This window comes from Dendropsophus ebraccatus, chromosome 5, assembly GCF_027789765.1.
Source record: "Dendropsophus ebraccatus isolate aDenEbr1 chromosome 5, aDenEbr1.pat, whole genome shotgun sequence".
Classification (NCBI taxonomy): Eukaryota; Metazoa; Chordata; class Amphibia; order Anura; family Hylidae; genus Dendropsophus; species Dendropsophus ebraccatus.
The window spans coordinates 61,460,179-61,482,710 of record NC_091458.1 but is presented as its reverse complement, the minus strand read 5'-3'; the positions used below and the strand labels follow the sequence as shown (position 1 = coordinate 61,482,710).

Genomic DNA, 22,532 nt, shown 5'->3' with positions numbered 1-22,532 from the left:
TGTACATATTAACATTTAAACTTTTCCTTCATGTCACTTTTTCTTCATAGTAATTTCCGGGTGGTTTTGCACACCCTTTTATGTTTTGTTTTTTAAAATCCCACTGTGGTTTTTGGTGCAGTTTTTGGGCCAAAGCCAGTAGTAGATCCAGCAAAAGGGAAAGTTTAAATCCTTCCTTTATATTTCCCCATTTACAGTATTTTGACCCCACATCTGCATTTGGCTAAAAAAGCTGCACATAAAACCGCCATTGGCATTTTTCCAGAAAATGTGACTACAAATGCATAAACATTGCAATACAGGATCATACATTCAACAGTATCATGATTAAAGCGGTCCTCCAGAGGAAAAATTTAATAAAATCAATTGGTTTCAGAAAGTTATACAGATTTGTAAATTACTTCTATTACAAAAAAGTAAGCCTTCCAATACTTATCAGCTGCAGTATGTCCTTCAGGAAATTGTATTTTCTTTCAAGTCTGACATGGTGTTCTCTGCTGCCACCTCTGTCAGTGACAGGAACTGTCCAAAGCAGGAGAGGGTTTCTATGAGGATTTGCTTTTGTTCTGGTCAGTTCCTGACACAGACAGAGATGGCAGCAGAGAGCACCATGTCAGACTGGAAAGAATACACCACTTTCTGCAGGGCATACATCAGCTGAAAAGTAATGGAATACTTTGTTTGTTTTTTTAATAGAAGTAATTTACAAATCTGTTTAACTTTCTGACACCAGTTGTTTTATAAACATTTTCTTTCCTTCGGAATATCCATTTAAAGGCACAACAACACTTTCATAAAAGATGTACAGTACAATCTAAGCTTAAAAAAGAAAGCTTGATCTAACACCTCTTAGTTCTTAGTTTTCACCAGAAGTATACTTTGTATATAACCCTTTTATTCTGGAAATCAGTGATGATCAGAACACTCACCCTTCACCAATCTGATCTTCTCACATGTACCTATGACATATTAGATTGGATATTCCTTTTAAATAATCCAGACACCAGAACTATCTTCTCTACACACCACTTAGCCCAGGATTAAACATAGAAGTAGCTATTATATGTTTTTTTACCTGTTTTATAAATATTTCTTAAACTACCAAATGTTTTTAATTTCCACATTTTGCGCTTGGCTGGCGGGTGGTTCCAGAGAGCGAAGCGGGAAGGACAAAGAGCAGAAGAAAAGAGAAGAAAATGACAGAATTAAAGCATACAGGAAGGCAAGAGGTCACACACTAGATGCATGTTCTTATAAAGAGGAGCTGATACAAACTACTGTGAGTACAGGAGAAAGCAAGGACTATGATGGCACTACTGGATGGACAATAAAGGAGTTTTAAAGGCTAAGCATTTCAGCACTGGACAGCGACACACATACACAGACAAAAATAAAGGGAAAATGACATCTCAGGGTAAAAGTATAGTAAGGCTACTGTACTACTACGGGAACGGGTAGTCATTTAGTGGGAAAAGATGGATTTCTATTGATAATGATGGCCGCAAATAATGATCATGAACACTTTTTTGCAGCCGTCTTTTCAAGCTAAAATCCTGCAGTGAGAACGTAGCTCAATGTGATACAGGTCACAATAAACATATACATTGTCAGTAATAAATCTTAAGTAAACACATGATACACAAAGGTAATCAAATATCAATGACTTATAATAAACACAAAAGGTTATAAATACATGTAGGTTCTTTGGCAGCTGTAGTGCGTTTTATACAGTTTTTATGAAGGTTTTTTTATTTATTATTATTTTTCAAGGATGTTAGTATTCTATTCTATTCTATGAATATTGGCCAGGAATCTTCAACAGGATGATGATGATAATAATAATAACAATAATAATAATAATAATAATAATAATAATATGATTTAAAAACTAAAAAAGCTAAGTATTGAGGTATGGGAGGTAAGATTATTTGAGGTAAAGGAAGAACTTAGGATCTATTCTTTTTATTACCAATAAACAATGTAAAAAGTGTTTCTGTAAACTGCCTTCATGATATAAGCACTTATAAGGGTATATTCACACGAACGGGCTCGCAGCGAGATTCTCGCTGCGAGCCCGGCAGGTCCTGGCAGTTCCCATACACTACATACTTGCTGCGGTCTAAACGACCGCAGCGAGTATGTAATTCTGCCGCCCTTAACCCCTTCTGCTCCCGGCCGGCTCCCCCGCTGTAAGCATACTTTACCTGTCCTTGCTGCACGGGTCCGGCGTCCTGCTCTCCCATCCGGCCAATCAGTGTGTTGCCCAGCTGCAGCCACTGATTGGCTGGACGGGAGAGCAGGACGCCGGACCCGTGCTGCAAGGACAGGTAAAGTATGCTTACAGCGGGGGAGCCGGCCGGGAGCAGAAGGGGTTAAGGGCGGCAGAATTACATACTCGCTGCGGTCGTTTAGACTGCAGCAAGTATGTAGTGTATGGGAACTGCCAGGACCTGCCGGGCTCGCAGCGAGAATCTTGCTGCGAGCCCGTTCGTGTGAATATACCCTAAGACTGTAGAGAACTCACCATCTGCCTGGCCTGCTGATCCCTCTGTTTTTGATGGGGTTATATTCTTCTTCTTCCTATTCTTCTTCTTATCACTCATTGGAGAGGGTGGGGGCTCCTTGTTGCTGGATGGGCTAGAAATCACATCTCCTGTAGAACTGCTCTCTGTTTTAAGAGAAATAGGATATTCCATTAATGCATATAGGCCAGTTCAGTCAGAGGTCAGTTCATCAGAGCTAAAATCAATTCACTAGAAACTAAAAGTGCTCAAAGCATTTATAATATGTTCATATAGTAATAGCAAACAAATCAAGTGTATAGATAAATGAACATTAGAACCAGCATCTATTACACTATGTAACACAATTTTTGTTCTCGGGTTCTAACTTATATTTCAACTGCTTATGTATAAAAGTGATAAAAACACCAATATTTCTAATAGAACTTTGAGTTTGTGACAATGGCCTAGGTTAGTTTTGTATTTATTAAGATGTAACATTTAATCTTGGCTTGTGTCTGTGTTTTATCATAGATACGATCAATTTTACTACAAACATGCAACTGTTATGAAATTCAATAAATGTTGTGAATAACAGCTCAAAAATGAGTATATTTCCTGGATTTATGATTGTAGTGAAAATCATTGTCACGAATCAGCCCCCAAATATAGTCTCCCATTATGTTCTCATTATATTGTCCTTGGTAATGGTGTTGAAAGTTTATTATATCCTGGTGAAAGTGCTCGCCTTGCTCCTCTGAATAAGATCCCATGTTTTCTTTGAATTTAATAAGATGGGCATCAAGGATATAGACTTTGAGTGACATCCTGCAGCCCATTGCAGCATAGTTCTTTATTACAGTGTGCAATTTTCAGCCTATGATTTCCTAGGACGCAATGAACCACTGCAACAAAACTGTTGCAAGCCACCTTCTGCTTCCTAATTAGCTTCTTGGGAAATTTGCTGCACTCCATGTTCTTCTTGATGTGTGGTCCGACGAAGACACCAGCTTTGGCCTTTGCTTCAGACAGCTTGAGAAAATATCTTCAAGGTACCTGAAAGCAGCTGTGAAAAGTTGTTTTTTATAAACCCTAACTTGAGTGTGGTGGTGGCATCAGAACCTTGCAGGGTTCCATACGTGACTTCCACTGTACATTACACAGAGAACTCTGTCCCCTGTGGGCAGTCCTGCCTGTCATAGTGCCTGCCTGCTTGAGTGTCCCAGCTGTCTCAAAGACAAAGAAAGATAGGATACCTAGTAAAAATGCATTGCAGGCCCATCAAGAATGACACCATTTTGAAATCTACGATAACCTACTAGCTATACTGATTATACTTCAAGGCAACTAGACACTGACACTGGTGTATTCCTCTTTCGGGTGCATCAAACACCAGGTAAGCAAAAATGTTTGTAAACTCATTATGTAGTGTTATTTCTCTGTGTGTTTCATTTTTTAACAAATTTCTCACAATCTTTAATAGACAAACAGCGTAACATTGTGTTAGAGTATGTTCACACTGAGTAAAACAGACGGTATTGAATCCCGCCTGTCTCAGTGTGTCCCTTCTATAAGAAAGAGCGCGCTCCCCCATTGCCGCTGCTCTCCACTCAAAGAAGTGACATGCGCTCTCCAGAGACGGGCTATGGGACACTGAGACAGGCGGGATTTTGCGGTGGAAAGTTCTGCCGTAGAATTCCACCTGTTTTACTCAGTGTGAGCATACCCTTATGTGGTAAACTACACAATAGCTAAAGCTGATATATTAGTTCCATGGGTATTTACAAAGGGACGGCAATATGAATAGCATTCTTATAACTGCACTGTTATCGGGACTGAAATGGGGCACACTTATTGGCAGTTTGGGTATTCCCGGGAATAGGGACCCAATCACCCTGCAATGAATTGAGTGCTCGGTATGCCTGCGTGGCCAACTATGGTGAGCTGTCCATTTTTTTTTCTTATGGGGGTTAACGATTACAAATACTGAACTTGGAAGCATTTGGCGCACCTATAGAGAATAAACAGAGTGATGGCTGTTGTGACTGTGGCGGCACACTAAGCGCTGCATTCATTGCAAACTATTGCAAAAAAAAAAAAAAATATATATATATATATATATATATATATATATATATATATAAACGTCCAGTATGGAGTGCAATCTGGTCAGAAAGGTGAAGAGGGTGCTTGAGAAAGGTCTCGGGAAGAGACAGAAACGTTGCATGGAATTTTTCACTGATATGGAATAAAATCACATTTTCAATTTTTCACTATACGGTTGTGCTGCAGAGTTCTTGGAGTATATATATATATATATATATATATATATATATATAATTGAGCATGACCTTCCAGACTTTATATATAAGTAGGGTTTCTTTTATGGGAGCATTGCTCCTGCGAGAGAATATTACCAATGAAGCTCATACAGTATGGAAGCAGTACAGCTCCAGACTAAAGATTCCATAGAAGGACCATACGGTGCACTACAGGCTCTCTACCAGTGTGCACGAGCTCTTAAAGTGACACTGTCACCCCCTTTGTGCATTCTGACATCTCTACACAGGTGTAAAGGGTAAATTTAGCAGTTTTACTACCTTATTTTATATCATACGTCATGGTGTTTGTTCAAGTAAAAAGTCATCTTTTATCAACTGCAGATTATGTTAAGTAGGCGGGGCCTCACTGCATCAGTGCCACTTAGCCACGCCCCCTCAGCAGCCATTGGAACTGGCTGGCCTAAAGGTCTAGGTCCCACCCCCTCTTGGTCGGCCCACCAATGGCCGCCAAGGTGATGGCATTATTGGCGGGGCTAAGTGGCGCTAATGACACAAGGCCCCACCCACTTAACACAATCTGCAGTTCATAAAAGATCACTTTTTACTTGAACAAGCACCATGACATATGATATAAAATAAGGTATGAAAACCGCTAAATTTACCCTTTACATCTGTGTAGAGATGTCAGAATGCACAAAGGAGGTGACAGTGTCACCTTAAGCTTAAAGCAACAGTTAATTTCCCACCTGTTTATCTGTTCTTTTTTTATTAAAGATTTTAGACAAGCCCAACAAACAAAAAAGAACGATAAGATTATAGTTGGAACAAGAGAGTACAAAGAAATTACTCAGCTGAGACCGAACATAACAATTAAACTCCGCTATAAGACGCAATTACGGTGACTGTTGTGAAAAGAGATAATTAAAACATGCATTCCAGCAGAGATGATAACCTTTCATACGCTGCTAATCCAGATGGGGCAGCCCTGCTAAAAAGGCTATGCAAGATAAAGTAGTCATTTTAGAAGCTATTCACTCATAAATTATTGGGGACGTTAAGTTGCAGTCAAGCATTAACATACTTTAAGACACGCTTCAATTTGATCTTCAGATGGCAGCTGCCTGTTGTATTCTCTTGAAAGTTCAATCTAATGTGTAATAGATTCCCAACAACTGTTGAAGCCACTAGGGTGAACAGCTTTGGGCGCTAGGTGGCAGTGTGTACTTATGTTATAGTATACATATACAGTGAAGTCAGATGAAAGAACACTGTGTGCTAATCTTTAATAGGGTTATGCTAAAATTAAAAGTTATCCCCTACCCACAGGATAGGTGGTCAATAACTGAATATAGGAGTCTAAGGGCTGGCACCCCACCCATCATGAGAGGGCTCCCTTGTCTCTTGGCTGAATGAAGTGGAAGCATGTACGCCTGTGTGCTGTTACTTTAACTCACCATGGGACTTCCAAAGATAGCCATGCAAAGTACAAAGGGACTATCTTCAGAAGTCCCATGAACTATGTAAAGTTGTAGATTTTTTATTTATTTATACAGTGATTAAACTTTATGTACAGAAAACTAAGTATCCCCCTGACAATGAATTGTTAACTTTCAACCTAGCCATTTAACCACATAGATGCCATAGTTGGTAGTGACTGTGGAATCTAAGCCATTTCCATCAATGCAATTTAAAATTTGCTGAAAGGTTGACATGGGGGCGGGGGGCCTTCAGGACTGCCTTGGTGGTTCCTCTAGTACATATAGGGTAGCAAACACAGCAGAATACACTGCATTACAGAAATATTGCAGGGTATTGTATAAGCAATTGTATGCTCAAGTAACTCTAGGGAAAAATGTACCCCAAAGTAGTAAGAAAAAGTTACAGGTGTCAGAATATAGTGACACACAACAAAACCTTTCAATTTACTTAAACTGTCACTGTCATTATAACTTTCAAGATCTAAATCCACAGTAGATGTGTTATAAGGCAAATTTGCAATATACATCCAATATTTTTTTTTAGTTATCATGGAAAACACGGCACTTCCTTAAAACAGGAAGTCCTTTGTATCCCAGGCCATTTGAGCACTAACAGAGCAGGCAGTCATGTGATTGATGGACACATTGAGCTGTGACTCTCTGTACTGGCCAGAATTTCTGTATTTAGTCTGTTTTTTTTTAACCAGCACAAGTCAGAAAATCTGCCTTCAGGAAACTGAACCTGGATTTCTGCTTTCAGCTTTGTTTCATAGCATGATAACAACAGCAAAAAAATAATGAATGTAAATTACAAACTTGCTTTTTATCACATCTACTGTTGATGTAAATTTTGAAAGTTATAATGACAGTGACACTTTAAGTAGTAAAATGGAATACAACGTATAAAAACTTTAAAAAATAGGTTCAGAAATTGATAGAGTAACATAATAGTGACGGTTACTGGATGAAAAATTACACAAAATTGCTACATACAAAATCTCCCAGCTCCTAGCAGGCAGAGTCACTAGGATGATCTCTTTAGGCGGATCATTTTAGTGAACCCTACATAATACAATGTACAGTAATGAGGCCATCTACCGCACTCACTTGTTGTCGGAGGCTTAGTACTGGGGGCATCTATCACGGATGGACTGCTCACGTCTTTTAATAAGCCATTGATGCTGGCTGATGGGCCACACGCAGAGATAGCTCTTGGTGGTCGCTTGCCTGGCACCTTTACTGTTGTTCTTAGCAGGTCCATCTCTTTTCCATGTGTGCTGTGCAAATAGTCCTTTAAATACAGATAAGGAAAAAAATAAGAATTGTAATTTTTAGTTAACAAAAACATCTTAAAAAGACAAAAACAGACATTGTAAAGTATTAAAGAAAAAACTAGCTAATCAGGGCCTAGCCAATAGAGAGCAAGCCTTGGAGTCTATAAATAAGGGTGGAGAGGGCCATGTGTTTGGTTCTTTGTCTTTTTAGTCAGAGTGTAGCGGAGGAGTGTATGCTACTGACTGTTCCAGTTCCTAAGCTCCTGAGTCTGCTTAGCATTGATTGCTAGGTCACCAGAAGTGCGACTACTGCCAGAGGGATCAAGCCTGTCCACACTTAGGAGGTCATTCTCTAAAGTCTTCAGTCAAGTCCTGTGATCCACAGTGTTTCCAGTCAAGTCAAAGGTTGGAGAAGTTGCATCTCCTATGATTTATTTTAATCTTAATTCTAATACCCATAAAATCATTAAATAAATAAAAAAAATCATGTCCATTATCTATCTCAATAGTACCCCAAGGCTCAAAGAAAATGATAACTACAAGTCGAGCCAAAGAAACACAACCTCCCCTGTCAGCTGTCTTTGGTTATTTTGATAAGACTGCTGTTTTTTATACATAAATCTATTGATATGGTTCATGTTTGTGGGTTTTTCGTTTTGTTTGGATTAGGCTATCAGGAGACGATTTTAATAACGATCATTAAAAGTTATACTTTAAATTATCACATTTCCTCAGTGAATTTGGCTTGATTTGTTTTAAATTATTGGTTTATTATTGGTCATTATTGGTGTATTCTATCCAGTCTGACACAGTGCTCTCTGCTGACATCTCTGTCTATGACAGGAACTGTCCAAATTCCCATAGAAAATCTTTATCTCTATTTTTGATCCATCTTCCAACATCTTTTAATGTGCAAAATGAATAACAAAAATAACAGAAATAAAGAGTACTGTATATAAAAAAAAAACTGTAATAAATGTATACTGGTAGCGCAACTACTGTATTGTTTTAATTTTGGCTATGATCCAAATCCAAGGTAACAATAAAATTGTCTGTCATTTAGGAAAGCCATTTCTGCAAATCTGCAAACTCTGCAGAGATATTTAGAAACATTTCTGCAGAATTATATGCAATGCAACCCTGTGTCTTATGGCAGCCCTGTGGCGATATGGTGACTTTGCTCGTGTGACATAAGTCATGTGATGTTGTACCCACACACTAATGTTAGCCAATGGTGTTGCACTGCAACAGCAATAAAGCATGGCTGCGACAGTCAAGGAAAATTCCTCCTTGCTGGATTTTTGGTTGCAGGTCTACTGTGGATTTAAATACAATTTGCATGCGCGTGTGACTTGCTTTTGCCTGCACAAAATATTTTGGTTTTTTAAATGGGAGACTTGCTGTTGTGCGACTACTATTGTCGTGTAGCCTGAGGCCCCCATTTACACGTCCGGAAAATCCACCCGGCTTTCTTATCAGAAAATTCAGAAGGATTTCCGGACCCATAGAGGTGCATTATTCACTGACACCCTTCAGGATTTTTCCTGAAGGGTGTCCGTTATGCAAAATAGGTCAGGATTTTTTAGATCCTGTCCTATTTTTGTCTGGAAATCTGGAAAGGACACCTCCATAGAACTCTATGGGAGCACCGGAAGACTGGGCGCTTTCCTGATGCACATCAGGAAAGCGGCCGGAGTTCCGGATTGGCATGCTGGACCTCAGCTGCCCCGATCCCTGGCAGCACTGGATCCCCCCCCCCCTGGGACCCCACCGCTGCCCTGCCCGCCACCCGACCCCTTTCACCTGCCCCCGGCAACACCCTCCCCCGGATCACAGCGCTGATCGGGCCCCCAGGACTCCTATATCCTCTACACAATTCCTGGCATGACGGACCTTCTGAAGACCTAAGCTGACAGCTGTCAGTTTGGGTCATCAGACCCTCAGTCAGGTGAAAACTTGCTGCCATACAACACCTGTATAAAATCAGCTCTATCCAATGGCTTAAAAAACTTCCTACACATTAACAATTCACATACCTACTGGATAAACCTATACATGGCAGCCAGTGCTAATAGTACATATAGGCAGAATAATATATGAAAGCTATATGAAAACACTTACTGTTGCCCACAAGCAAACCATGCAATGGCCACTCAGGTGTAGTCTGCACTATTCATTTGGAGGCGAATATATCCTAGGGGTGGGTTCCCACAGAACTGCTTGTTATCCCCTATTCTGAATATAGGGGATAACTCACTGAAATTGGAATACTCATTTAAGAATCTAAGTACTTACATTAATGCTAGGATGGTAGAGCAGCATCCCGTTACTTGTAAGAGTCACATACTTCTTCTTCCACTCCTTGTTCAAAGAATTTCCACTACGTTTCAGTAGGAAGCTCTGAAAAGTAACCAACAAGTGTAGTGTTAAAAGATACAAAGTATGCAACAATCAGCCAAGTGTTAAAACCACCAGCCCAACACTGTGTTGTACAAGGCTATGCAGCCCCATGCAGAACAAGCGGCACAGCACTGCACTTTCAGCAATTGTGCCACAGTAGCTTGTCTGTGGGATCACACCAGAAAGGCTAGCTTTTATTTCCCACCGGCATAAATGAGCCAGCTTGAAGATCTGGTGCAGGTCATTGGAACTCTTATAGTAATTTTACAGTTCTCAGTAAATGCCGCTGATGTCCTGATGGCTGTATTTTAATTCATAAGAATTTTCTAACGTGGCTATAAATGTTCGTTGTCTGTAATTGTTGGATACATTGCCCCCAAAAAGGGAAAAAATCGTTTGGCAACCTTGGCCCTCAGTTAGAATATTGCGTTGGGTTATTGGTGCTGGCAATGTGTGTGTTATTGTAGGGGTGCAATTCTTGTTTGAAATATGCAACTGTTTTCTGTATGCAGCGTACTGTATATGCAGATCTATGTATCTCCAAAGGCAAGGAGAGACACTTGAATGTATGGGCACTGGCGGATTAAATGTAGGAATCAGTGTGCCCTCTGTGCATTCTCTATATAGTAGTTGGCCCCCTGTGTAGTCTCCTATAGTAGATGGCCCCCTGTGTAGTCTCCTATAGTAGATGGCCTCCTGTGTAGTCTCCCTATAAGTTATACAGGTAACATGTCCATATACTGAGCTTTAAAAGTTTTCTAAATGGAAGCTGTTTATTATTATTTCTATGCCTTTCAGGCATAAGGTTTCCCCTTATCAATATAATCTGTTAGGAAAAGATAAATACTCTGGACGTAAGATGGAGACATTCTATCTATGCGCTCTTTCCTATAATGAAATTTCCATTGGCAAATGTTTGTCACATTGCATATAAATAGTGGTTCAAAAGTAGGTGGACAGTATGTGTAATAAAGGTTATGAAGGGGGAGATTTATCAAACGTGGTGTAAAGTGAAACTGGCTCAGTCGCCCCTAGCAACCAATCAGATTCCACTTTTCATTCCTCACAGACTCTTTGGAAAATGAAAGGTGGAATCTGATTGGTTGCCAGGGGCAACTGAGCCAGTTTTACAGGTCCAGTTTCACAGATAAATCTCCCCCAAATCTGTTTTCTTTTCAGATAATTTAGATAATCCATAATGGCAAATAATATATATGCACACATCGTATTTTCGGGCGTATAAGACGAGCCCTCTTCTAATGCACACTAAATAAATATTAATAAAAAACATCAGACAGCAGCGAGATCTGAGAGGCAGAGAAGGAGGTACAGTAATACCGGTAGGATACAGCCGGGTAAAAAAGGTGAGTTTTTCTGGGCACAGCGTCACTCAACCGTATCTCTTTTCTCCATACCCTGGACGCCTGCAGCCTTTTCTTCCTCTCATTTGGTCGCTGCAGGGATGCGACCATTTATTTAGCTTCCCCCACCATATGCAGCAACTGCAGATTCTCCATTCAGGTTCCAAAATTTTTCAGCACCCGCCCTATAACACGACACCCGGTGTATAAGGCGACCCCTGACTTTTGAGAATAGTTAAAAAATTATCTTATCTTATATGCAGAAAAAAAGAATTAAAAAAAATAATAATATATATATTAATTACAATATATATATATATATATATATATATATATATATATATATATACATACATATATATATATATCTTACAGCATAGAATCTGACAGAAAGGTGCCGTGCTTTTATCTTAAAATCTACAAATCTTTACAACCTAAAATTGTCCTTCAGATCTGTAGACTTCAGAGCACCATAAATAGCGGTGGATCAGCTTGCAGGTTGTGATGTTCCAATAACCGCCATGTCCTGACATTCTATGTGTCCTCTGTTATCAGATTTCCCTATCTCCTCATTGGTTTTGCAAAAGTGAACACATTTCCAATGCATCCTGTCCCTTCGCACAAAATCCCTCGCCCACACAACAACCCAGCAAGTCTGATTCTTTCTAGGGCTCTGTAAAAGGCAACTGCACATTGCTATCCCAGCCACAATGACTTGCCGCTCTCTTTGTGGAAGGATTCAATTGGAATGTGTGGGTTTTCCTCTCGGTAGCTCTACCCACAAGAACCAGCAGGGAACTTCTCAATAAAAGAATAAAATACAGCTTTCTTCTATGTCCTAGCATTCTCTTTCCATTTAACGTTCTTTGCAGAAGGGAACTGTAACAATTAAGGTGTTCACTTGAGAGAGGCTGTGTGGGTGTTTGTCATTCGCTGCTGAATTGTGCCAGTACATTAGCTAATCAAATGGTAACAAATTAGCATGTACCAGGAGGGACATTAATCCCAGCACAGCGGGCATACATTAACCCCTTACATGAAGCATTGTCTACATGTGTGGGCTGTGGACAATACCTAGTACATAATATAGTTACAGAAATCATATAGATCAGAAATCAGCGATCAGAAGGAAGAAATGAAAAGCATTACATGCAATTAGAAAAGCAACAATAATCAAAAGGGTTCTTTCATTTAGAGAAGCCATATTCAAATACCCAATTAGGGAATTTAGATCTAATAGGGGGGAGGTGTCCCTTGTTTTATACCCTCATCTATAAAGCACAGTGGAAATTAGTGGAGAGTGTCTCACTCATTCTAGGGGACCCGGCATATCTATGAATTACATGGCTGCCCAGTGATTTCAGTGAAAATAAATTCTTATTCTGTAATACTAAATTCACCCTGTAGAGGTGCTGCAGGCAATTGCTGCTGGGTCTATTTAAGGCCTAAACCTGTCACATTGAAAATACAGTCCAAGTGGCAAGCATCCTGTTATACAGCAGGTGGAGCTGAACACGCTCATATACAGTTTTATGGGCTAAGTTCCCCCAGCTTGACAGCTCTTTCTATAAGTATACGTATACAGATAGATAGATGTTACTGCTGGGTCACAGCTGTGGTCTCTTGTGGTTCGCTTTGTAAAGGGTTTACTTAACTTCAGTGCTATGAAGTGTGATCCACGCAATGCAACAGTTGATCACAATTTTTGGTCATGCAAACCTTGTCACAGCCAATACTGACATGTAGCCCCCGCCTGAAACATTGGCTGTTACAGGACACCATAGGGGGAAATTTTCTATTGAGCTCTATGTGCTAGACTAAAAAAAGCTATTCTATACAAGCAACTTTATGCCTTCATATTCCATGCGATTTTATGCCTGATCAGGGCCGTTGCTAGGACCGGGCGGGCCGGGCCACCGCATGGGGCGCCGACAGCTACAGGGCGCCCGGCGGCGGCCTGGTCTGCCCCTCCCACTCATCGCTCATTCAAACCCCCCTCAGGCAGCAGAGCGGATGCTGAACTTTACTGAACCAAACAGCAGAATTACTACATACAGCTGTATGCACCATTGTCCGTCCTCCCTCACCTGTCTTGTGTCCCAGTGGACTTTTAAGTACAGTGGACTACAATAAAGATTGAAGAAAGGACTGGGTGAGTGCCGCAATTTCATTTTCTATATGTTGGTGCAGAATTACTACAGTTGGGAGCCTATAGAAGAGGAAAAGGGGAAGGAAGTTGCTAGAAAAGTGCGGAGCCTAAGATGTTCGTCTCGCAGGTTCTGAAGAGACGAATTAAAGCTGCAAGAAATCGTCACGGTGGTCTGGGCCAGATGGAGAGGAAACAGGAAAGTGACACCTCAGATCAAAGAAGACGTCACCTGTAGAACCATATTTAGTAGCGGTGCAACACAGCTTTATGCCACAATACACACTACTTCTTCCTAATAACCTGAATCCTGATAAAAGCCACCCTTCCTTCCCTAGGGCTGAACTGTGTGTGTGTGGGGGGGGGGGGGGGGGGGTTGGAGCTTTTATCAAGATTTGCCCTTTTGCCAAAATGACCTAGAAACTGCCCTGTGCCTGATTATAAAGGATTATGAAGTTTTATGCTCCTAAGCTTGCGGGACCTGCTTCTTTAACTGCACTATGTATGGGTTTTGATTGAGACTGAGAAACCATACTAGAGCTAAGTGTCAATAGACACGAAGAACTGAGGTGAGATGGCTCATCTGGTTATAGACTTGCATTTGTTTGTTTTTAACATCGGCTTGACATACAACCTGATTCTACTTTATTCCTACATGGCAGAGTGTTGATGGTTCCAGGTTGTAGATCTCACTTCCATATGATCCTTTTGGACTAACAAGGAGACTGGTGCTTTTGATTGGGGTCAGACCACAGCCTAAAGGGCCTTTTACAGGGGCTGATTATAATTATTGGCCAGAATTGTTGCTAGAAATGCTCCTGTGGCCAATAACTGGCCCATGTAAAAGGGACAATGATCAACTGAGGACAAGGAAAACACCCAATCCTCAGGGGATCTTGAATTTAAAGCGAGCTTCAAAATTTCTTGTCATCGGCCACACATGTTTTTAAGTAAACAGGGAATGTGAGGTCGATAACCATAAAGACAAACTGACAGCAAGGATATACATGTATCTGTGCTATCAGTTTACAGATAAAGGCTATGTTCACACAACGTTTTTTCAGCTCCATTAAAAATGACGTCTGTTATTTTGAGTCTACAATAATGGACGTCATTTACAGTAGCGGTCTGGCCTCCCCTTAGTGCAATGACAGGAGTTGGTACTTTGGGTTTTATAATTGGCCTTTGGGCAATTGGGTCTATATTGAAAAGTCCATTGAATTTAATAGTCAAAAAAGAGAAAGAACAGTGACAAAAGAAAAACTGTGTGTAAACAACTAATAAAAAACGTCCGCTGTTTGCAAAAGACATCTGAAAATATTGATCATGTTTATTATTTTGACGTCCGCGGCAAAGATGTGCGTTATTCAATGCATTGTGTGCATTGGATGTCTGTCTTCCCATTGACTTCAAAGCATTGCCATTGAGTTCGGTTAAATCGCGGCAAAAATGGACGTTATTTTAAATATCAAAATTGGACACCTTTTCTCTATTTTTGACGTTGTGTGAACATAGCCTAACACTATATAAGTGCCGAATGCCCAAATACACAGCCTTTTACACCCCCACTAACATAAAATTTTACCTTTATTGACTCTTGCTAAAATAGTAATGAAGAAAGTGAAATGTTAAAAATGTACTCTCAGCACTGGTCCTAATTAACATCATGTGTTAAATCCTCCATGTTGGCATGTAACAAAGTCAGATTAGCTGAAGACTACTGACTCACATATAGTTTATTAGTGATAGAGTAATAGTTTAAAATAAGCACTGCATTGCCCTAGTTTGGGATCTCAACTAGAATCAGAGAATTCCTTGGGAGCATGGTGAACACTTAGCTTTATCCACTAGAGGATTTCTTCCGAGTCCCGATCAGTCCATTTGATGCACCTAATTAGAGATGAGCGAACCTCGAGCATGCTCAAGTTAATCCGTACCCGTAATTTCGGCATTTGATTAGCAGTGGCTGCTGAAGTTGGATACAGCCCTAAGGCTATGTGGAAAACATGGATATAGTCATTGGCTATATCCATGTTTTCCAGACAATCTTAGAGCTTTATCCAAGTTCAGCAGCCAACGCTAATCAAATGCCGAACGTTCGGGTTCGAATGGACAATGATTTTCTCTGGATTCTGATGATTTTCTCTGGATTCTGTATAGGTGTTTGTTAGAGATGAGCGAACGGGGTTCGGGTTCGAGTCCATCTGAACCCGAACGATCGGCATTTGAATAGCAGTGGCTTCTGAACTTGGATAAAGCTCTAAGGTTGTCTGGAAAACATGGATATAGCCAATGACTATATCCATGTTTTCCACATAGCCTTAGGGCTTTATCCAACTTCAGCAGCCACCGCTAATCAAATGCCGAAAGTTTGGGTTCGGATGGACTCAAGCATGCTCGAGGTTCGCTCATCTCTAGTTTTTGTACATTCTCCAACAGTGTTTCTAGGTTAGAATGTATTGCCCTCACAAAAGCCTTCTTTATTGGCTTACAACGGGTTACCCCCCTCAGCAAATCTGTCAGATTCTTACATTCTCACAGAGTTTGGTCTAAATAAATTCACCTTAAAAACTGTCCCACTGGTATCCCCTCCTTAGGGCTCAGGAAATGCATCTCATGATCCTGAAATTCATGTGCAAAGTACATTCCAAGCTGGCTAGCATTCAGAAACTCCACAAAGGCCTCAAAGGTTGCCCTTTTTTCATCCCACAAAATCGAAACACCATCTATAAAACTACCCAAAAATAAAATGTGAATTATAAAGAAAAGCTTCTCATCACCCTAAAAATCAATTAGTGGCTACATATGTTCTCCCTATGGCTGGACCTTTAATTTGGTGATAAAATTGGTGATCAAACAAAATAAATGTGTGTGAGTACATATTGTAGTAAAGAAATTAGGAACTTATTGGGGACCTAAGATGCGTGGACACAACGTATCATGGGCATTCTACATATACATTGGAAAATTTTGTTGGGTGATGCAAGACCTTAGAGGAGTAGTGGGCCTGAGACCAAGTATAACAAACAGGAGAGGTAAGAATCTCCAAGATATTTTGGTGCATAGCCATTTTCAAATGAGCTCCAAGGCTATATGGCTATGATCCACAGTGATTGGTTCCAATCCCTGTGGTAGGTGTCAATTTTGTAGATATTTATCCACTAGGAAGACCTTTGACTAATGAATCTGTACATTGGTCTAGCCAATAGCAATGAATCCTGCTGATTCCAAAACCTACAAAATACATCAATTCATCAACTGCAGATCGTGTTCAATGCAGCCACATGCACTTGCCCTAAAATCTATGTGGACAAAACTGTGCAAGAATTGTGGAGACTCATCTCCAAACATCTTAGCACAATAAGAAAGACTGATGAGACACCACTTTCAAGACATGCACAAGCGTTCCATGAAGGGAAATGAGAAGCCATAACTTTCTAGGGCATTAGACAACATAAAATGGCCCAAGAAAAGGCAACTTGGACAGTCTGTTACTGCGTGAAGAAGCAAGATGGATATGCAGATTATGAGCCCATTGGGCCTTAATGAAGGCTATTCCTAGCAGGTGACTTTGGTGACCCATCTGTTGATTTAAATATAAACTGAGGTTTCGTATGAGAGAATATTTACTAGTAGTCATCATCATAGATATGGTTGACTACTAATGTACCCTTTTATTCCTGCTGGACATCCTCTGGGTAGTTTATTGTATCTTGATGTGGACCATTGCTAGCTGTCCCCATGTTATGTAGTGTGTGTGTGGCACAGACCTATTGCAGACATATTAAGTGTATTTAATGCCCTCAAAGACCTAATGTATTATGTCCCCTACATATAATAGGTGTATTAAATGTCCTCAGAGATCCAGTGCATTACGTCCCTAATATTACAAAATATCACACACCAGCGAACACTGCTGGAATAAGTGCAAAACATGCAGCTGAGCGTCACTCAACAGTGCGTCACTATTGACCGATTGGGACCCGGGACCCGGAAATAACCATCTAGTTGATACAGGTGAGTGTTTACTATCCTCCTGAGGAATTCTTTGAATTCTAGATCAGACGAGTGTCCAATAGAAGAGCAAGTGCTTAGAGTGCATTTTTTCACCTTCTTCATTACTATTTTAGCAAAAGCCAATAAAAGTTACATTTTATGTTAGTGGGGTATAAAAGGCTGTGAATTTGAGCTTTCAGCCCTTATATAGCGTTTGTTGGTTTATCCAGCTTTTACACCCCCAGTTTGTTGTTGAGTATGTTTGCAGATCACACAGAAGTTGCATATTTACCTGTGCTGTTATTTTCAATGGCTGCACGAACAATACATGGATTGTTTGTGCAGCCTGGTTACCTGATATTGCTCTTTAAATCTAAAGGTACTGCAAACGAACAACAATATCACTGATTGGCGCTCAATTGCAGAGGCCTGTTTGCAAGAAATTGTCAAGGACCCTTATTTACAGATGTCATCTGTCTATGTAAGTTTATTCCTTGTCTTGTTCATTTTATAAAACCTTGGCTCGGCTTGTTTTGGTTACTTGGTACCTGGGGATTTTTAAGTCAATATCTCTGTATAGGGATTAAAGGAAATACCCTACAAACTGTACATTGGTCTAGCCAACATCAAGCAGATAGGGGCTTTGTGGTTCTACTGGTCATGTAAGACTCCTTTACAGTTAGATAAGGCATTTTCATTTTGTTTTATTATAGAATTCACTGTGTTAAAAAGTCTTATGCAGGTTGGCAAGTCCCTTGTTAATTATACTCAGTGCCCCACTTTGCTATGGCATGATCTATTAAAGCCAAAAACAGATGTGCCTGACATTACATTATGCATCACATAACAACTTTATGCATAATACATTGTTATAAATAGTCTACTGTCAACCATATAGAGAATTATATTTCTTCCCAAAAAACTTTGACACAAATTGAAGAAACAAATCAGTGATAGCAGTGCCTAAAGGGTCACCAGCTTACAGTGCTATTAGACAAAGCGATTTTTCATATTCGCTGATTAACGACAAATGATCACAAACAAGCGTTTTTTGGGAACAACCTGAAATCGTTCACCATAACAGAACAAAGTCATTAGTTGCGATCGTATTTACGATCATTGCAAAAGTCTATATGTGCTTAAACACTCTCATTTGCATGACATACAGATGGAGGTTATAAGCTGCCAATACTGTATATAAAATATGATCCAGATAGAGAAACAGAAATAGAGATCCATGTTCTACTACTATCCCACGTCATGTGGTAAGTAAACTGTAATTCCAATACATGCTTGTACATGCTGATCTTTAGATACCTGTTTAATAGGCAGAGCTCGGCCCGTGCCACTGACTTCACCACGACTGTCAAAACTCCTCTTGTCCATGTCACTTCCTCTTCGGTGCTGCAATAAATAGAGTATTCATTTCTTACTCACTGGCCCAACATGACAAACATGAGATAGATAGCAAAGTATCAGTGCTCAGGACCATACTAGAGTTCATTCATTCGGGATTGGTTTAGCTCAGCAGTGACTGATTTGACAGGGCTACCTTTCAATCACTCTGTATATTCAATATGTCCACCAGAGCGGTAGAGCTGAACCCTTGCCTGTTATTGGACACATAATTCATATTCTGCTGCACAGACCACACTGTAAGAGCTCACTGAGGTTGAAACAGGTTGTGGCTAAAAGAAGCTCTTCAATTTCATGACTTACAAGATTGGACGTCCAAAGTAACAGATGTAGAAAGTACATTGCTCATATAATTTCATTGACAAATAACACTGACAAATACATTAACGCATTAAAAAAAAGAAAAATCAGAGGTAGTAACATACACTTCCATCCCACACCTTCACTAGCTGAAGCTACCTCCTTTCAGTATATTAATTTGATATCCTAAGAAAGGTTATCCAACTATATAAATTCATCAGTTCCCAGAAGGCAGGCCTGGTTTCACCGGTCTCACACACCCTTTAATATATTACTGGACTCTATACCCACTTTAATTCTGATACCCTACTCCTTGACATATCCTACTTTAACTGTCAACGAATGCCCATTTTTATCTACCAGAGCACAAGAAGAAAGGAAACAAAATTAAGAACAAGACAGGGTCATCACCATCCATTCTTTAGATTCACTCCTCCACATTCTATTATATATTTTTTTCTATATCACTTTTAGACTCCCATTTATATTGATGGTTATACGTAATCCTTAGTTGATAAGATACAGTAGATATTGCATTTTTTCCTTCTATTTACACAAAGTTTTATTTTTACTCAAAATTATGGCCGTATTTTAGTATTATTTTACTGTGTGGGAACATAGTCTAATAGTACCATGCTGCAATACAGCACACAAACTGTGGACAAGAGTAGATTTGTTTTTGGCTATGTTCCCACTAGGTAAAAATAAGGGGAAATAACGGCCGTTGTTGCAAGATGGTCATGAACATTAATAATGGACGTTGTTTTGCAACCACGGACGTTATTAATGGTCATGACCATTTTGCAACAACGGCTGATATTTGCTCTTATTTTTACATAGTGGGAACATAGCCTTTGGAGGAAAAAGAGCTATGCTTTTCTAATCCTGGATAACTCTTTAACCTTTTATTTTTCCTTTTATTGTTCAAATTATGGGACAGCAGAAAAGACACAATATAGAAAAAGATGGCTAAGGGTGGCATGAACTTTTATTGTTATTACTCACTGGGAATAGACTTGTGCGGCGCTTAGCTCCCCGGTGGAGTGACCCTGGTGTGCTGACTCCAATTGACACCTCACTACGCAGCTCTCTGTGACTGATGTTTGGAGTAGATGGTAAGGAAGATGAGTAGTCATTGCCTGGTCCTCCATTGCTTGTCTAAAAACAAAACAAAAACATTTTATTTTACTTAATTTTCATTTAATTTCATTTACTAATTTATGTCATTTAGTTTTTTAAAATGACAAAACGCCTTAAATGACAAAAAATCTAGTGAGCAGAAAGTGAAAATGATTTCCAAAGGCGACATTATGTACATTACAGGTAGAATTTATTAAGACAGCCATTTCATATGCTGCACTTATCTGAAATTTCTCCCATGTCTGTTCCACTATATTTATTGATAGACGCACACCTCTCAGAGTTGGCATATCTCTTAACCACAACTTATTTCTCTGTGCAAGTGTAAATTGCAATAGATCCCATGCCTACTTCATGAAGACTGCACAGATCAGGGGAAAGACACAAAATATATGTGCAAAAATGTAGTGTCCTAGAACCTATGTGCCACTGCTAAGTATATATGTGTACATATGTAGGTCGGCACTGATGTTGTATGTATTACAGGCTATTTTGATGAAGGAAGATGTCTCACTGCATTTTGACCTCTAGATGTCACTATATGCTGTTGTCTCACTGTAAGCGCATGCTTAAAGGGTCATCTCCAACCCACACTCCTCAAAACCCTAAACTAAAGTCATCTGTAAGTAGGATAAAGGATGCTGATTCCAAATCTGTAATTTGTATCTCTCTACTTCTTTGTATTTCCCCATTGTAAGCCTACAAACTGGCCATGTTGCTGCATAGAGAGGACTACTTACTGTAGCTCTAGTAGCTCTTACTGTACCTCTGTAGCTCTAATATAATGGAGACGACTACTCAGACTCCTTTATTTGTGGCTTATAGCAATGGAAAGCAAGAACATAGAAAGATAAAAATTACAGATATAGAATCGGCGTTGTATACTCTACTGATGTATTATCTACTGATAACTTAAGTTTAGCGGGTGTGTTGGTGGTGACAGAGTCCCTTTTATGACAATTAATAATATAAATGGTTAATGGTGTATTTTACTAAACACATGTATCCTGTCTGAGAGATGGCTTGTCAAGCAATCTCTGCAAAGATCACCTCACAAAAATATACTTTTCTGTCTTTCCAGGTTCCTCTCCACCAAAAGTTGCCCAAAATATTTAAGTAGAAGTGGAGGGACATGTGACCAGCAGATTACTACTTGTTTTTCTGTGTTCCTGTTCACTAGCCATGTCGAGATACTAAACCTTAGGTGTGGCTACTGCCTATAGAGGAAAAATACCTATCCATGCTGAAGGGGCTACCCTGATTCTTCCAGATGTACCTAAATGGGTATGTATTGGTACCAGGGGAGAGAGCTACTACCACTCTGAGCCCTGTGACAAGTGCCATAGTGGTACTGAATGATGCTGTCTCTTGAAGAAAGTGGCCATGTTTTTGTAGCACTAAAAAAAACCTTTAACACCTTGCACCCCTGGATCGCCACAAAATAAATACCACACTTCCCCGTATTACCTGTACTGATAATGGAGTGGAGCCTCCAGAGTGACTTGGAGAACTGGGTAATGATTTGCATGACAGTAGTTGTTGCTGCCGCTTTAGAGCTAGTATCTTCTGGGCCACTAAAAATGAACAAGGAAACAACATATAGAAAAACATAGTTAATCTTAAACATTTTTTTACATGTTTCTTTCTAGCATATTAATAAACTTGCTTGGAAAGTGACAAAAATTGTCACTTTTCAAAAAGTTGCCTATAATAATGTGCCACTTTTGCCCTTTTTAGGACAAACAGTAAAGGCATAAAGTCACACAAAAAAAATGCCACAAATGCTTGTTTAAAAGTTTGTTAAATTCCCCATAAATTGTTGTGGTCTTTCACTACAAACTTTAGTAATTTTTCTATAAACATTAAATATATATGACAACGATGTGCAAACTAATTAAAATAAATGCCAGTGCTTCCAAGAATGCAAATCGCCAAACCAAATATTCTGTACAGACAGTGAGCCAGCAAGGAAATTCAGGAATTTCAGTCTTGAAGTCTGCAGAACTGTGAATGCAGCTCTGGAGAATACAAGACAGGATAGGATACAAGACAGGACAGTAATGCAATGTTTTTACAGAGCTACTCAGATATTATTGGCCTCATTTACTGTAAACTGTAAAAGAATACTATAGATAACTGCGATCACCATAGCCAGCACAAGCTTTTCATATGCTCTGGATGTGATTTTACTGTAAGCTGATTTCCCAGAATAGGTTTTATGGGAAACCACGTGTATAT

At 39.7% G+C, this 22,532-nt stretch overlaps 1 protein-coding gene across 4 annotated transcripts in view; it reads right to left on the bottom strand.

Annotated features, from left to right (window-relative positions):
- Window positions 1–22,532, bottom strand: part of AGAP2 (ArfGAP with GTPase domain, ankyrin repeat and PH domain 2) — a 228,318-nt gene that overhangs the window by 12,621 nt on the left and 193,165 nt on the right. For 3 of the 4 annotated variants that reach the window (XM_069970330.1, XM_069970332.1, XM_069970333.1), the window contains 7 exons: window positions 21,762–21,868; window positions 20,160–20,312; window positions 18,756–18,842; window positions 9,831–9,935; window positions 7,369–7,552; window positions 2,525–2,668; window positions 1,076–1,135 (listed from right to left, as the gene is read on the bottom strand). In XM_069970330.1, coding sequence (XP_069826431.1) covers window positions 1,076–1,135; window positions 2,525–2,668; window positions 7,369–7,552; window positions 9,831–9,935; window positions 18,756–18,842; window positions 20,160–20,312; window positions 21,762–21,868 — 840 coding nt within the window. The remainder of the gene's footprint in view (window positions 1–1,075; window positions 1,136–2,524; window positions 2,669–7,368; window positions 7,553–9,830; window positions 9,936–18,755; window positions 18,843–20,159; window positions 20,313–21,761; window positions 21,869–22,532) is intronic. The other variant, XM_069970331.1, reaches the window with a different exon arrangement.